At 38.4% G+C, this 15,800-nt stretch overlaps 1 protein-coding gene across 1 annotated transcript in view; it reads left to right on the top strand.

Annotated features, from left to right (window-relative positions):
- The window catches only part of LOC106182109 (uncharacterized), a 35,471-nt gene that overhangs the window by 9,596 nt on the left and 10,075 nt on the right, over positions 1-15,800 (top strand). Inside the window, exons 14-37 of the mRNA XM_013566760.2 lie at positions 19-81; positions 420-440; positions 691-765; positions 1,235-1,417; positions 2,218-2,372; positions 2,671-2,802; positions 3,541-3,685; positions 3,923-6,823; positions 7,107-7,350; positions 7,747-7,845; positions 8,265-8,623; positions 8,898-9,031; positions 9,244-9,418; positions 9,824-9,915; positions 10,285-10,413; positions 10,755-10,872; positions 11,177-11,244; positions 11,845-11,998; positions 12,632-12,744; positions 13,063-13,583; positions 13,966-14,030; positions 14,220-14,356; positions 14,811-15,035; positions 15,634-15,721. Of these exons, the coding sequence (XP_013422214.2) occupies positions 19-81; positions 420-440; positions 691-765; positions 1,235-1,417; positions 2,218-2,372; positions 2,671-2,802; positions 3,541-3,685; positions 3,923-6,823; positions 7,107-7,350; positions 7,747-7,845; positions 8,265-8,623; positions 8,898-9,031; positions 9,244-9,418; positions 9,824-9,915; positions 10,285-10,413; positions 10,755-10,872; positions 11,177-11,244; positions 11,845-11,998; positions 12,632-12,744; positions 13,063-13,583; positions 13,966-14,030; positions 14,220-14,356; positions 14,811-15,035; positions 15,634-15,721 (6,396 nt within the window). The remainder of the gene's footprint in view (positions 1-18; positions 82-419; positions 441-690; positions 766-1,234; positions 1,418-2,217; positions 2,373-2,670; positions 2,803-3,540; positions 3,686-3,922; positions 6,824-7,106; positions 7,351-7,746; positions 7,846-8,264; positions 8,624-8,897; positions 9,032-9,243; positions 9,419-9,823; positions 9,916-10,284; positions 10,414-10,754; positions 10,873-11,176; positions 11,245-11,844; positions 11,999-12,631; positions 12,745-13,062; positions 13,584-13,965; positions 14,031-14,219; positions 14,357-14,810; positions 15,036-15,633; positions 15,722-15,800) is intronic.

Below are 15,800 nucleotides of genomic sequence, written 5' to 3'. Positions count from 1 at the left end.
TATTCCATATTTTGCTAGGCACAGATGTCGCGCTACAAGTCGACTTTGGTGACGGGTCGAGTTACAACATCAGCAACTTGGGTAAGCACAATTCACTGTTGATAGTGAAAGGAGTGTTTGCATCTGCAATTTGAACACTTTTGACCAATGACGTGCCCTTGATTGCAATCCCTCTTTTACTCCCGCCCATCACTGTCTGCCTATACGTGTGTCACAGGAGTGCTGCAGTGAGGCGCATATTTTCTCAAGCTACTAGATTGGTTTTTGTTAGAACTGCGCTAAACGTGGTTTGGGACACCATGGAATAAGTTTCTAACTCACATTGTTTATTTATTATTTTTCTCTATTGTTTGATATGAAGAGATGAGAAGAGAAATTCATTTTAACCTTTATATTTTATATTTTCATGTGCGCTTAAGCAATGGAGGCCAACGTAGCAGGTAAACACTTTTTTTTGCTTTTCCCCTGAATCTTTAATAAAATGTATGTACCACATACTCGCACAAATAGTGACTGCTCTTAGTATTCTATGTTGATATGTATTTTGTCTCATGGTATTTTATAAGATCTCTCCAATCGACGTTTGTCTATAACAGAAAATGTGTAGAAAAAAGAATGATTCTTCAAATCACCGGATCTATGAGATATAATGTTTTGAAATTTACAGTCATTGAACTGTTCCCATTCCAGTTGACCCTCCGGCTCTGTGGCACTTTCACCGCTCCCCAGGACTTGATATTAACACCGCTGTCGTCAATTCTACCGGTAAGCTACACAACACCTGGAACCTGTCTTTATGAATTGAACAAATTTAGAGTCAACATGAATGAGTCGATTTGATTACTTTTGGAAAAGCGTTTGAAGAGACTTTGAACGTTCTTGAGTTTGATTTTTAAATTTAATAACTGAAATTAGTTTTGTTATTGAAAGTTCCAGATATCAAGATCATATATATATATATATTAGATTATATATCTCAGTTGGTATTTTAGATATCATAATTTAGAGAACTGTGATATATTCATCATATTGTGCCCCCCCCCATATTTTTTATTCATAGAATATGCATATATTTTATCCTTTCAATTAATTATTTCATTTATTTATCTTTATTCATTCACTTGATTTTTTAGATATTCATTAATTTATATATTAATCATACTCTTTATTCATAATGAATTTCAATTGACAAAAATTCGAGAATTACCAAAGCTCCTGATATTGTGCCTTGTAGCCGGTGTCGACGAAGAACAATGTTTCAAGGAATGTGTTGTATCAGAGATGACCGGTGCGGACTGCTTGGCCTTCATCACAATACCCACGGCGTTAGCGTGTAATTGGTACGGGGAGTCGTTGTGGGACTCCCCTATGAAGCTCCTCAAGTCGGATCCAGAGAACACTCTATACACAGTCGATAGTGAGTCATAGTGTTAAACTTAAACACCCTTTACTTAAAGAATGCATATTCGGCTGTGTTGAACGCTCGGTTACTGTGGTGGTTTCTTTATTCAACAGCTAGTTGTCATTGTTTTGTATATCGGCTTCTTTCAAGTCCTGTTCTTCAGGAAAAGGTTCTACAGGCCTCCTTGTCTACGTGCCGTTTCTGCAGAAGCATAATGCACTGCAGAGAGGTGAATGGCTGAGTACTCACCTCAGCCACTAGCGGCCACTTGCAACTGTTGTCGCATGCCCCGGAGAATTTGTCCTGACAGACCCCCAAATGTTGGAGAACAAAAGGTCTCATTTATCCTGTTGAATGAAGAAACCAGCATAGGAATCAACAATTTCACATACTGTTATGTCATCCCACGCACTATATGTCTTATATTTACCCATCTTTATCATGTTGGAATATTTTACTTACTAAAGACGCCCTTTCTTCTCAGTGTAAGATTTTCAAAAGTTTTACCATACGATGTTGTAATTGCCGATACATTATTTCCTTGGCCAATTTTATCCTACTTGTGGCAAAGAGAGAAATATTTACTTACATTGTGTTCAGGTTTACAACCAAGCATAAACAGAAATTGTGAAGAAAAATCGATGCCAAGAAGCCAAGGTTTAAAAACAACCACGTTCTGACAAATAACATTAAACGTGCTCATAATAACAGGAGATAGATAGCACAAAATGTGAAATGCACATGGGGCCATTTTGGGATAACATTCATATTGATATGTGTGCAAAATGACTTGTTCCGCCCACATTACTTTTCAGGACGACGTTTCCATAAAGATCTCCTGACCTTGGTGCCAAGTGACAAAGTTTCCTTCTCAGACAATGGTACCGAATACAGTGGCATCAATTTGACGAGGATCGGAGATCCATCGTTCACTCAACCTATCAGTGATGCTACCTCCCTAACATACAAGGTACGAGGAATTGAATGGTTTGAACAACTTGATAAAGGTATGGAGAGATTGTCATGAAGTTTTGATAATGATGTGGATGTGCAAAGAATTTATGTTCTTTAAATGCAAGCCAAGACGTTTATTTATTCATTTTTAAATAAACCAATTAAGTCGCTAATGGTAGGCCTATATAATTTTGATGGCAGCTTGTGTGTGCGCGTGTGTGTGTGTGTGTGTGTGCGTGTGCGTGTGTGTGTGTTTAAGTAAATATCTAACCCATCCAGTAATATTGTTCCGTTCTTTCCTAATTTTGTTTCAGATCCGGCTGCCCAGTATAAGCAAGCTTGTGGGGATACAATTACAAGGCAACCCTTCCCTCGATAACTGGGTGACAGACTTCATTCTCTCCACCAGTCTAGACGGAGTAGTATGGGAACCAGCAAATATTTCGGTAAATATGAATATAATGTTTGAGAACAGGTTGCTAAAGCATATCTCTGCATGGTAATTTAGTCCACACCATTGCCGCAATCTGTTTGTTAAAATACAGCCTTAAAATTCGCAATAGTAGTAATAACGTAGTAATAGGACTAGGAGGAGTTTATCATCTCTATTCGTTATATACAGATTTATCAGCGAGAGTTGAGATAAGGAATATGTTCACTCTCTTTGTTCTATAGATTGGTACTGAAAAGAGACTGACAAATATACATGATATTAAACAAACACTTATTGTGTCATCAATATGAACATTAATATTTGAAAAGTTATTTAGTTAATTTTTGAATGTTTCATTAACAAAAAGAGGATAATAATAATCCTTATGTTAAAATGCAACCTTGCAAACACGAATCTAAAGTAGTTATTGTAGTTTCGTCCTGTTTATATTACTCATAACAAGCAGAACAGTAATATTGTCTATGCAATCAAAAGAAATAATTATACCTGTCGAAGAACGGTAATATTGTCTGAGTAATGAATAAAAACAATTATATGTACTTATTGCATCAGATCTAAATCAGAGTAATAGATATAAATATGAATGTCTTGAAAAGATTTTGAAGAATACCTCTGTAGAAATATGGTTATTTACCTACACGGTTGAAATAAGTCATATAAAATTTTACTGCAACGAGAAAACGCTTAATTAGTGTGAGTACGCTTTTGTATTCGACGTGTTTGATTTTAGTGTCCGAACTCCGGATGCGGCAACACTGACCGTAATGGAGTGATATCTCGCGAGCTACCTTGGACTATAGCCAGATTTGTTAAGTTCCGACCAACGGCTGCAAATGGCCGAGCAGATTTTCGAATTGGACTATCTGGGATTATAGGTAGGATTTTACAAATACAAATAAAGGTTGAATATTGACATGCTTATTATGAGTATTGGGGAACCTATTTCTAAAACCAAGTGATATGACTTGTCTTTTTCTTGGTAAATTGGTAACATCAGTTAGACAAAACAAAATAATTTTACTGCATTAGAGTCTCAGCGGCCACTTGCCGTGTCCAAAAAGGTGATGTTGATGGTGGTGCAAAACTGACTGACATTTTCTTTTTCCTTCTAGCTGTAACACAGCGTTTAATGGTCAACCACACCTACAATGCACCAGGTACTTACAATGTGACCATAACTGGCAACAACTTGATAAACGCTATGACAGACTCCCTCTTATCCAGGGTTCAAATTCCATTAACAAATTTCACTCTTCACACCCCGAACACAGCACGTTTTGGCGACAACAGCCTAGTCACGTTCACCGCAAGTACTGGAACTGGTGTGGAACTTGCCGGCACGTTTCTTGGAAACCCTATAGCTTTAAATGACTATAACCCCTTGACTCTAACCGGTTCATTTAACGTTCTCGCACCTGCTATTGGTGGTCATGACGTTAATGTTTCAGCATATAACTGGGTTAGTCCAGTACAATATCAACACACTGTGGTTTGGGCAGACTACGCTATTACCAACCTAAGCGTTACAACCACAATTACATTGATTCCGTCAGGTTCGCAGATCCAGTTTACCGTTAGTATGGACCTTGGCTCCAGAATATCAATCGAAGCAGATTTTGGTTCTGGGTTAGAAGTTCTTGATCAGAAAGACCTAATGACAGCCAACACTCCCTTCAACGTCAGCAGGTCATTTGAAACCCCTGGAATGATTCCAGTTTCATTTACCATCAGCAATGATGTAAGCTCTGAAACAGTTGTCATTCCGATATTTGTGCAAAACCTGGTTCGCGGTTTGACCGTCACCACTAACAGCCCCCGCCCAATACCTTTTGAAAGTAATGGTTTGGTCACTTTTAGTGTTATCTATTCTGGGAACAACTCTGAAATTCCAACAAACGCCAGCATCAGCTTTGACTATGGTGACAACTCGACCGAAATTCAAGAGCTGACAGTTATGTCAGATAATGGTACATTTGTGACAAAAATAGACAGCTCAACGACGTTTGATGTTTCCCATAGCTACACCGGCTTTGGCACTTTTTCCGCAAACATCATCATTGCCAACGACGTAGGTAAAATGTCATTTTCCAAGATAGTTGTCGTTGATGAAGTAATTGAGGGCTTGGCACTGACACCAAGTAATTTGCTTCTCACAGTTGGCGAAAACACTACTTTTATCGTGACAAAGACCTGGGGAACGAGGATGAACTGTAACTTTGATTTCGGTGACGGAACATCAAACGGCAACACGTATGTAACAAGAAACGAAGAGAATACAATCTCTCATCAGTATTCAAAGCCCGGTGTGTTTCGTCCGTCAGTTACGGGCGAAAATTCAATAGATTCTGCAACAGCGTCCCTCGTTCCGGGCCGAACGATTATCGTGCAGCATGGGGTGCAAGACTTTTCATTAAGTGGAAAAAGCATGGGGCTGCTTCCACTGGAGGCAAATCCTAGAATAATCGAGAAAACGTTCAGTTTGACTTATCCACCAGGAACCACGCTGCCGACAAATGCATCGTATGTAATTGATTATGATGACGGAACCGTTTCAGAGAGCACTTTGCTGACCTGTTCAGAGCATAGTCTCTCTGACTCAGTCAAAGAGTGTATTCGTTTTGGCCCACACACCTACACCACCCCAGGCACATACAACGTTACCGTTGTTGTGTCGAACCTTGTATCCAAAGAGCTGTACTCCTTTGTCCATGTTATCTACGAGGAAATCACCGGACTGGAAAAGTCAGTATTCTTCATGAATAAAACAGATAAGCAGACGGGATTCGGCAGCCAGCAGCGATACTTCCCACTGGAGAAGAAAGTGCTTTTCGTGGTCAACCACACGACGGGGACAGGTGTCACGTACATTTGGAACTTCGGTGACAACACCCCTTTGGTCACTTCATCAGTGTCGACGACTGAACATTTATTCCAAAGCCCGGGCAACTTCACCGTTACCTTAAATGCTTCGAATCCGTTTGGAAACGAAATAATCTCTTCTTATGTTGTTATGCAGAGAAGCATTGGGGGCATTATATTTTACGATGATAATGCCCGTGCCATTAATGTATCTCATCCTTTCTTCATCGACATGGGGAGTGTAGGGACAGACGCATGCTACCAGGTAACATATCCAGACCCCAGGGCAACCCCACCTGCCATTCTCATCGGCCACGAGGCGCAATGCCAACTGTCCTTCCCTGATAATATGGAACACTGGACAGCTAAGACGAGCACAGAATTAGAATTGACGGGGAGGTTGTCGTTTGCAGTCGTGTTTCAGGTCCTTGGAGCGCATAATGCACATCTTAGCATTGTTAATCGTGTGTCGAGGTATTCAGGTGAGATGACATACAAAGTCACACGAGGTCCGTGCTACGACCCTAAAGTGAACTTGACTCGTCTGAACAGTTGTACTGTTGGCCTAGATTGTGTGAATAACCATACCTCCGTTAAGAGACACAAGCGTTCGGAAACCTTAAGGGTGTATTCGGACGTCACCCTGAACTGTTCCAATACTGATATTGCACATTTTAAATGGAAGGTTGAATATTTCAGTACTCATCACTCTGCATGGGAAGATGTCACTAACACCATCGAAAGTCTGGGTGTCGCAGTTAACTCCACTCAACTCCGTACCTTATACATAGACGCGTTACAGGTAAAACGATTGGCATATGGACGGTACCGTTTCAGCATCCAGGTGTCTATGGACAGCGAAATCGGGATAGAGAACTCGGATTCCGTAGAGATAGAGATCGTGCAAACCCCCCTCCATGTAAGTCTTTTCGGGGGCTCGAGGCAGAGGCGTGGTTATGGCGTTAACATTACCTTTAATGGGTTTGCTAAATCCTATGATCCGGACCTGGTGGATCTGACTGACAAGTCGGGTATGTCGTGTCAGTGGTATTGCAAAAGATCAACAGAAGCTTGGCCGTGGGAGAGTCAGCCGACCGCCGGCGTCCCGGGCACCTCTGGAGGGTGCTTCCAGACGGGACAGCTCAAAACCCCAGGTAGGTTGTTACTATTGGTATCTAAACTCTCTCTCTCTCTCTCGGGTTGGTTGTTACTTCTGGTATCTAAACTCTCTCTCTCGGGTTGGTTGTTACTTCTGGTATCTAAACTCTCTCTCTCTCTCTCTCTCTCTCTCTCTCTCTGTGTGTGTGTGTGTGTGAGTGTGTGTTTACAGAGATATCTAGACACATCTGATCTAATGAAGATAGATATTTGTGCACATATCTACTATGGTAAAGTTGCTTTGGATCCTGCTTTAAACATGCTATTATACCAATGCAGGACTATTGCCGGAGACACCCGCACTGCCCCCTAGTCCGGAAGAGGAAGCTGACTATCCGTTCACCCACCAATACCTACCAAACTGCACCCTTTGGGTGGACACGAATTATTTGTTCGAGAACCGCACTCACGACATCATGCTATCCGTGAGGAAGACTGGTAGTAGCACTTCCATGGAAAGGATGATGAACTTTACCCAAAAGGTTGAGATAGTGAACGGGGAGCCGCCACAACTGCAGTCAACGTACGTTGAAATGCTGTTATATACTTAACAGTGTAATACTGGGACTTGATATAAAATATATGAATACGCTTTTATCTTTTAATTATGTTAAAATTGATCATGTTGAAATTGAATTTTACATAATACTGGGATTTAAAAAATCTCAAAACATTTTTATCCAGAGCTTTGTGCTGTTAAGATTTTTTTAAATTGCTACATATTGCATTTATACGTATTGTTTTGATTTTAATTTGTGTTAGTTTAAGGATTCAATTTGCACGAACAACAAAAATATAAAATATAAAAAAATTAAGCAATGTATAATTCATACCACAACGTTACTTATATGTTTACAACTAACCCAGTATATAGCATCTGTCTATCTGTTATTCCTTCATTTATTTATTTTATTTCAAGTTGCGTCAGTAATTGTCGCTCGAAGTTGAACCCAGCCAACAAACTGCTTCTTAAGAGTAATATCATTGGCTGGAAGAGAGGAATAGAATACGTCTACAAGTAAGCCATCGAGACTGGTTAATTGTTTCCTAATGTGATTAAAGAGGATGTTTTACTAAGTTAAACTTTTTGTTTATCGCAAAGTGTCAATCTTCGAATATGTTAGCATGTGCATAATGTCCTTTTTAAGTGATGAATACTGCATGCAGCCTTTTCTTACGTAGTAGCTTTTGACTCACAAACTTAAAATTAGAGAGCGTTCAGATAAACCTATAGTACTAGCTGGATCGATCTAACTCTGGGAGGGTATCTCGCTTGTATTTAGTGTAATCAGCTAAATGTTCTGACACAGTTTTAGGGTAATTGTACTGGTAAATGGATGGGGCACCTAATTTATTCATCTAAGCCGTTTTCACATTTTATCGTACCCCCAAATTATTTAACACTGATAACAACCCCCCCCCCGCCCCTTTTTTTAGCTGGAGAATAATGAACGAAGTTGATGAAACTTACTGGAATTCAGAAAATTGGGAGAAATTTGCCTCAACTGGCACCAGCAGCGAGAACATGGCCTTGGAACCAAATCTCTTTGGTGCAGAGCATTTTGGAAAACGGTACTGCCTTGTGGTGAGAGCATACAGACGTACCAGCGGACCGGACAACTACGGGGAATACTTCTTTTGTTTCGAGGTCAACACCCCGCCCCTAATAGATAACGTCAATTGTATCCTGACTCCGCGCAGTGGTATGGCGTTGAATACCAGTTTTTCTCTCCACTGTAAGGGCTTTCAGGACAATGATTTGCCCATGTTGTACGAATTGGAGGGAGTGGCTGTTGGTGAGCATTTTTCTTTTTTACAAAAGGGACGTTCTCCGGCAATTCCTTACATATAAGGCACACTTTATATGTGTGGCGTACTTTCTATTTGCACAAGTTATAGTATACTTGAAATTGATTGTACTTTACCATATTTGAGTTCTTCTGTCACAAGCCTACTCAGCGGTTAATATCAAACTGCAATACGGGCTAATCTTTGACTGGCTTTTTAACTTAACCTTGTACCATATATTTAAAAATCTTAATGATTAAGCTGTTTATTGATTTATTTAAGATTCACAGACCCCAGAATTTGACGGCTTTAGATTATCAGCTGGCTCGCCAAGTAATGACTATAATAGGGACCTTATTGTCAAAGCAACGGACAGCATAAAATCTACCAGTCAGGAGTTCAAAGTTTCAGTGAAGGTTTGAAAGATTATTGACATATCATTTAATCGCTTTTGCTTATCTATCAACCTTGTGATAAAATTAAACTTATAACATAGTAATTTGGTGATCTATCTACCTATTTTTTTTATTTTAAATGCAGACAATGAAACATTTGCTCGGCGTAAAAAACTTCTTATTGCATGATACGCATACCAAGTTAATGAATTTGTCGACTTTTTAAAATTTAGGTTGAACAGCCGCAGATGAACATGGCTGACATGTCCAACATGGCAGACAATCTTATTGCGGATTCTATCAAATCCGGTGATCCTGCGCAGACCGCATCCGTTGTTAGCACTTTTGCATTAACTCTTAACATTGGGCCAACGTCGTCGGCGGACGCTAGTGCTGATACTGGCACTGGTATGTTAATCATTGCATGTGTTTAGTTGTTGTTTAATTATAATCATGTATCTGATATTAAACACATTGCCTTGTAATCTTGAGAAAATGTTTTTAAACCATTTTGGATGGCTGCATACTGATTTTTACCTTTACCAATGAGGTTATGTTTTTGCTTTTGTTGGTTTCTTAGTTTTTAAATTGTTAACTCATAAGATTATGGACGGACAGGTTTATGATGGAATTACTGGGCATCGACTACATTATGGTGGTGATCAATTAATTAAAAAAACATTGACCCATTAAAACAAGTTTAATAATGATAATAATAATAAAATAATTGTAGCATTGCAGGTTAAGGGTAATAAAAATATAGTTTAATCACCTTTTTGCACATTACTTTTTTATGTTTGTGACCCCTTTCAGGTGCCTCAGGTAATACTGGTGTAACACTTTCCCCCGAGGAGGAACAAAAGAGACGAGAAGAGGAGGCGGCGGCGTTACGGGCGCGACGAGAGGTAATTCTTTCCATTTGGTTCGTAGATCTATCTGCTCAGACGTATTCTAACAAAGGTTGGAATTTTCTCTGTTGTGTGTCTAGATGACCTTAAAACCGTATATAGATCACTTACCCAGTGGTTTTATGATATGCATTTTTCATGTGTAAACAAAATCTGTATGTTTTAAAGAGAAGAGTCTAACGTATTGCGTCCCTTGTCGTCAAAGTAACACCATTTTGGATAAGAATAGTTATTCTTTAAGTTCGGGAGTCAACATAACAATCTTTCCAGCCTTCCTTATTGAGAATATGAAACATCGTGTACAACTTCAGTAAATATGTTTTACGTCTTGTTATTTATCAAAAATTCCCAAATGATTTCCACCAGCTACGTGCCAAATTGATGAAAACAATGGCCGATTTGCCTGAACCGAAAGATCTTGCAGCCACCAAGCAAATGGCAGCGGTGACCGTTCAGCTGACGGCAAATCCCAATGAACTGATCCCAGAAGCACAGGTACAAAAGCGATTTAAAAAAGAAAGCATTTTAAGGTCTCAATGAAATCGGAGTAACACCTCAGATTAACTAAATGTTAGAATTAAGTTATGTATTTTGATAGCGTTTGTGTCAGGCTACGTAGTATACTCTTTATCTTATGCTGCAAGAGACGGAGTATTTAGCCTGCATGTTTTCGAAATGTACTTGCTTGTACTTTTAAATTTCAACATTTAAACGTCCCTTTTGAAAAAAAAAGTCACTACAGTTCTTTTATTATTATTATTATCATTATTATTATTATTATTATTATTATTGTTGTTGTTGTTGTTGATATTGATATTTCTTACCTTTACTTCAAGGCTAATGCTGCCAAGGCGGGAATCACACTTGCTCAATCGCTGTTTAATGTTGCTGGCGACGACAACAACGATTTAGACGAATTGGAAAAAGCCGGTGGAAATGTCCTTAACATCATCAGTAAGTAAAACAGGTTATCTTTATCGCACTATGGACAGTGCGAAGCACTTTAAAAAAATGATATATAGTGTTTTGACATATATTTAATTTAAATATGTGGCTCCAACATGTTATGACAGTATTAAGGTTCGTGTATAAAGGATCAGAAAATTTTTCAATCAGTAAGATTATGAAAAAAAAACACCACATACAGTTTCATTTTGAAAAAAGATTAATATTTTACTAAACAAAAATCAAAGAATCGATTTACTAAAAGCCTGCTTACTGTTGGCTCATTACAATATTTCTTATATTTCCTATCAAGGCAACGTTCTACAGGCTTCATCAACCACAAGCAATACTTCAACCGATTCGGGTGCCTCTTCCGAACAGGTAGTTAATAAGCAAACCTATATGATGAAAAGAAATAACATTTATACCCCATGCAGGTTATAAAGGTTTATGTCACTGAAACAGTATAAAACAACAATTTAGTGTATAGGCTATAGCGTGCACACCTAGCGTAGAGATATGTGTGAGTATCGTATCTGGTACCTATTATTCGATCATCTTTGAGCGCATGAAATCGCCCCGTTTCCAGCGTATTAAACGTAAAATGAAGTTACAGGCAGCATTTAAAACTGTTTTTGAACCTGCCTAATACATTTTATCTCCCTCCGGGTATGCGAACGTTCAACAACATTTGTGTACTCGAGATGTAGCCTTGCGCGACGTAAGCGTAACGAACCCCTTGCGTTTGTCTGCGAATGGGTAATTTTTCTCGTACATTGACGCTAAGATTTAATATACCAGATCTTAGGCTGACGTTAATGCTAAACGCTAGGTCTGACAGTGCCTTTACGTAAATATGTAAAGAGGTTCGAGTTTTTCCTCAACATTCTGAAAATTGATGTCAAATTAAAGTTTGATTGCAGAAACTGATTTCTACATATTATTATTATTATTTTATACAAGTTTCTTTTCTGTCTCTAGCAAAAAAGCCTACTTGGTAATATTGAGTTAATCAAGGAGAAGATGTTCAAAGCTATAGATCAGAAAGTGATTACTGGTCAGGCGCCAGTCAGTTTTAACGCTCCCTTCGTTAATATGTCCCTGTCCAAAATCTTCACCTCGGAAATCACCAAAGGTAAGTCTTAAACAATATATTTGCTCACTGCCTTGCCTTATATGACTTATTTATATCCGACGTTAAAAATGGCCTTAAGCCATCCACGCAAGTTTTTATTTTCAGGGATAAGGATTGCGCTGATAGGTGCACTGGGGACAAAAAATAAACTGAATTTGAAAATTACATTTTTGTAGCCAAATGTTCACAAGCACAACGAAGCTCAGTTTTTGCTCGAAATTAAATAAGCAAAAAAGTCCATATAGCTGATATTGTCATTTATTAAAATGAAGAAATATAATATGATACTAAGTTACAAAATGGGGGATAGTAACAACATCAAATTAAATGATCACACATACTTCCCCCATACTATAGAGCAAAAAGTTGGCAAGAACAATGGCCACAAAATATGAGATAAGCTCACATCCCCGCCTATTAAGGTATCCACCCAAAAAGCGTCTGTTAAGGAATCCAAAGAATCACAGAATGGGACTTTTATTTACAAAATGAGTTTACAGGGTATACAGTATGCATTTTCAATCATCTGTGCAAGGGAACCGCTGTTTTGTAAGAACTCGTTAAATTGCAAAATTAAAAAAAAGATCGATAAGCATGGACAAGTTTCAATTTAATCACTACCGTATATTTAAGCTCCCCTGAAAACTGATGGTGGTGACGGCGGCGAGTTTCAACTGCCTTCGCCAGACGACATATTCAACGATGACACAAACGGAACCGAGAGAACTTATTTCGTGTCTGCGCAGGTAAGCTACCTTAAAAATGAAATCTAAAAACCCAAAATTAAGTGGACTTCTCGATAACACTTCCTGTTATTTGTTAATAAGTCAGTACCGGTTTACTTACCAAAAAATGCAAAATTTAAATGTGCTCATATTTTAGGAAACCCCTAATGATAATATTCAAGTACAGCCAAACAGTGTCTGTGGTAATTTGCTGACGCGAAGGGATATGGACAGCATACTGGATATAATATTGCCATTTTATTTTTGGACAGAAAATTTTGGTTCAACTTAAATTCTATTTTTATATTATTATTATTATTTAAAAATTGTTCGTTATAGGCATCCGTAGAAGCTTCCAACCCCTACACATGGACTGTCATAGGGGTAAACAGCATGGTTATTACTTTAAAACTGAAGAACGAAACTGGGGGAGCTATCAAAGTCGGTGGTTTACCAAACCCGATTAAAATGTATGTGCCAATGTCTGGGTCGCAAATCCCAGCGCCAGAACCTCAAAAGACGCAGCCTGTTGGTACCCCTCCCTTGGTTCATACCACCCTGGTCCCTATGTCAGGAGCGCTGTTCATTACCGTGAATTGCTTCGTTAACGTCACCAGAAATGAAACTGGGAACTCTACCTCAGAGACACGGAATTCTACAACGGTTGGGGAGGCAAGTGGGAATATGACTGGTGCTGCGAATGGCACCGATGACTGTCCTGAGTTGGTGTTTATTGTGTTTGTCAAGGAAGGCAATAGGAAAGCTTCAGAAGACAGTTACGACTACACGTGTGTACTCCCGAACCCGGAGACGGATTCTTTTCCAAACAGGTGTTACTTTGACCACAAGGCACTCAATACGTAAGTTTCTATCTTTAAATATTTTAATTTATCATTTATTTATTTATTTATTTATTTATTTATTTATTTATTTATTTTTTTGAAATGGTCTAACGCAATGCACTTTGCTTTTAGCGTAATACCGAAAAAGCAATTTTACGTCAATGGGAAAATGACTGGAATATGCCGTTTGTCAAAAGAGTATTCCCAATCCAACGATAATATGTGAAAAAATGCATAACTATACAGAAAAAACTATACACATTTGACACCAAACTCACCACTTTTATCAGCAAATTCATTACTTGATAATGATAGAGATAAGTTTCCTGTGACCTATGAAACTAAGGGTACCACAAGATGACTGTATTAGTTAAGCGTGTGTTATTACGTTTATTTTCAGGTCTACTGAAAAACGGTTCAGTTTGTCCGTGAGAGCGGTTGTATTGGACAACAGCACCAGAGAAGGTAAATATATGAAAAGTTGGCTGTATTAACCGTGTCATACTCACTTTTACCGTTCTCCAACTTTCATCCAGTGTTTATAAAGTTTAATTTCGTCTGATATAATTCTAACTGGACAAGCTAGGAACAAAATAACTACATATTTAACGGATTTGACAATAACTTCATGGTCGAAATGTTTGTTTATTTCAGCCTACCGTGACAGGAACGCGACCGCATTACTGAAGGATAACTCCACGGTCTCTGCAGGTTATACTATGAGCTTGTACTCCATGGCTTGCCTGTATATGGACACAGAGAGAGATGATTACTCAGATGAAGGGTGCACGGTAGGTCCTGAATTATATCCATTAGGGGTGCATTGGGTACACTTAAATCAGTAATCACGGCGCAAGATGTTTAGACATTATAATATCCGTTGCGTTGGTGTCGTTGTCGCCGTCCGAAACATCAGTCATCGTAACTGCCTAATCGTATATTTGCCTACTACAGATATACTGAGTTGCATTGTTTGGCTAAAAGAGGTTGTTTTACAAGGTTATAAAACGATATTTAAAGATATTGTTTTTTTACATGTTTTTTGTTCGCCCATGAGTGCCAAATGTTATTTTATTTTACCTCAAATTTACTGAGTGATTTTAAATGTGAATTAATCTATTTATCTTTGCAAAAGTTATTCTTTTTAGTGTTAAATATTTATTTTAATATTGTTGCTTTTTTCTGCTCGGTGTCTGTATATTTGCCAGTTTTACTGTCTAGTTTTACTTATTCTTTGTTTTTTAGGTCGGACCAAAAACAACTTTAGACGCCGCACAATGTTTTTGTGACCACTTGACTTCATTTGGTTCAAGCTTCTATGTCCCTATGAACACTATCAGGCCAGCGGATTCTGGTTTCCTAAAGCTGGATGAAAACCCTATAGTTTTCTCGTTCGGGGTGGTTGTCCTGTGCCTTTACTTTGTTCTGCTTATATGGGCGAGAAAAGCGGACACAAAAGATATAGAAAAGGTAAGGCTTTGAACGATTACATCTCTCACTGATTTGACATTTGAATTAAAGATTAAACCAGAGTGTGTTATAGGAACGTGGGCGTTTTAGTTGTCCTTGAATATCATCTTTCCTTTTAAAAAGCCTGTACTGACATCTTGTTTCTGAGGTATGTGGCATTCTTTTATTAGTCCTTTATCTCGTGACGTATTAGAAATAACTTGACAAACACAATATAAAGGTTAATTGATGTATGACCTATTAAGGCTGCTTTTATTATGTTAAATCCAAGTTAGATTTATGACGAAATTTATTCTAACACATTGGGCATAAAGATGTTGATCTGAAATGATTGATAAGAATACTGGATTTTAGCGTGTCCAAAGTATTATGGTAATCTTTTGCGTATAAAGGATTTTTGGGGGGTTGCAAAAAACCCCAAAATTTGGATAAAACATACAATTTAATATGGAGGCCGAAATAGTGTTTATGGTGGCTATTGTGCAAGAAAGAGTTGAGCGCAGAAAGGCTACTTTTGGTAATTTTTGTCCCTGATTAAAACGCCATTTCGACATGCACGTACAAATCGGTTTTATTTGTGAAACAAATTTTGATTCAGGTTGGAGTGACTCCATTGCCAGACAACGACGCCAGAGATAAACAAGGCTACGAGATTATGGTTTGGACGGGTTCAAGGAAAGATGCAGGTAAACTTCCAGAGTTGATAACATTTGTATATCTCTCAATCACCTCATTGCTTATTTAGTGTGTACGCAAAAGGCCACA

The sequence above is a fragment of the Lingula anatina genome, chromosome 2 (genome assembly GCF_051362555.1).
Source record: "Lingula anatina isolate TDL-2025a chromosome 2, LinAna3.0, whole genome shotgun sequence".
Lineage (NCBI taxonomy): Eukaryota > Metazoa > Brachiopoda > Lingulata > Lingulida > Lingulidae > Lingula > Lingula anatina.
The sequence above is the reverse complement of the archived record's forward strand: the minus strand, read 5'-3'. Positions and strand labels throughout refer to the sequence as shown.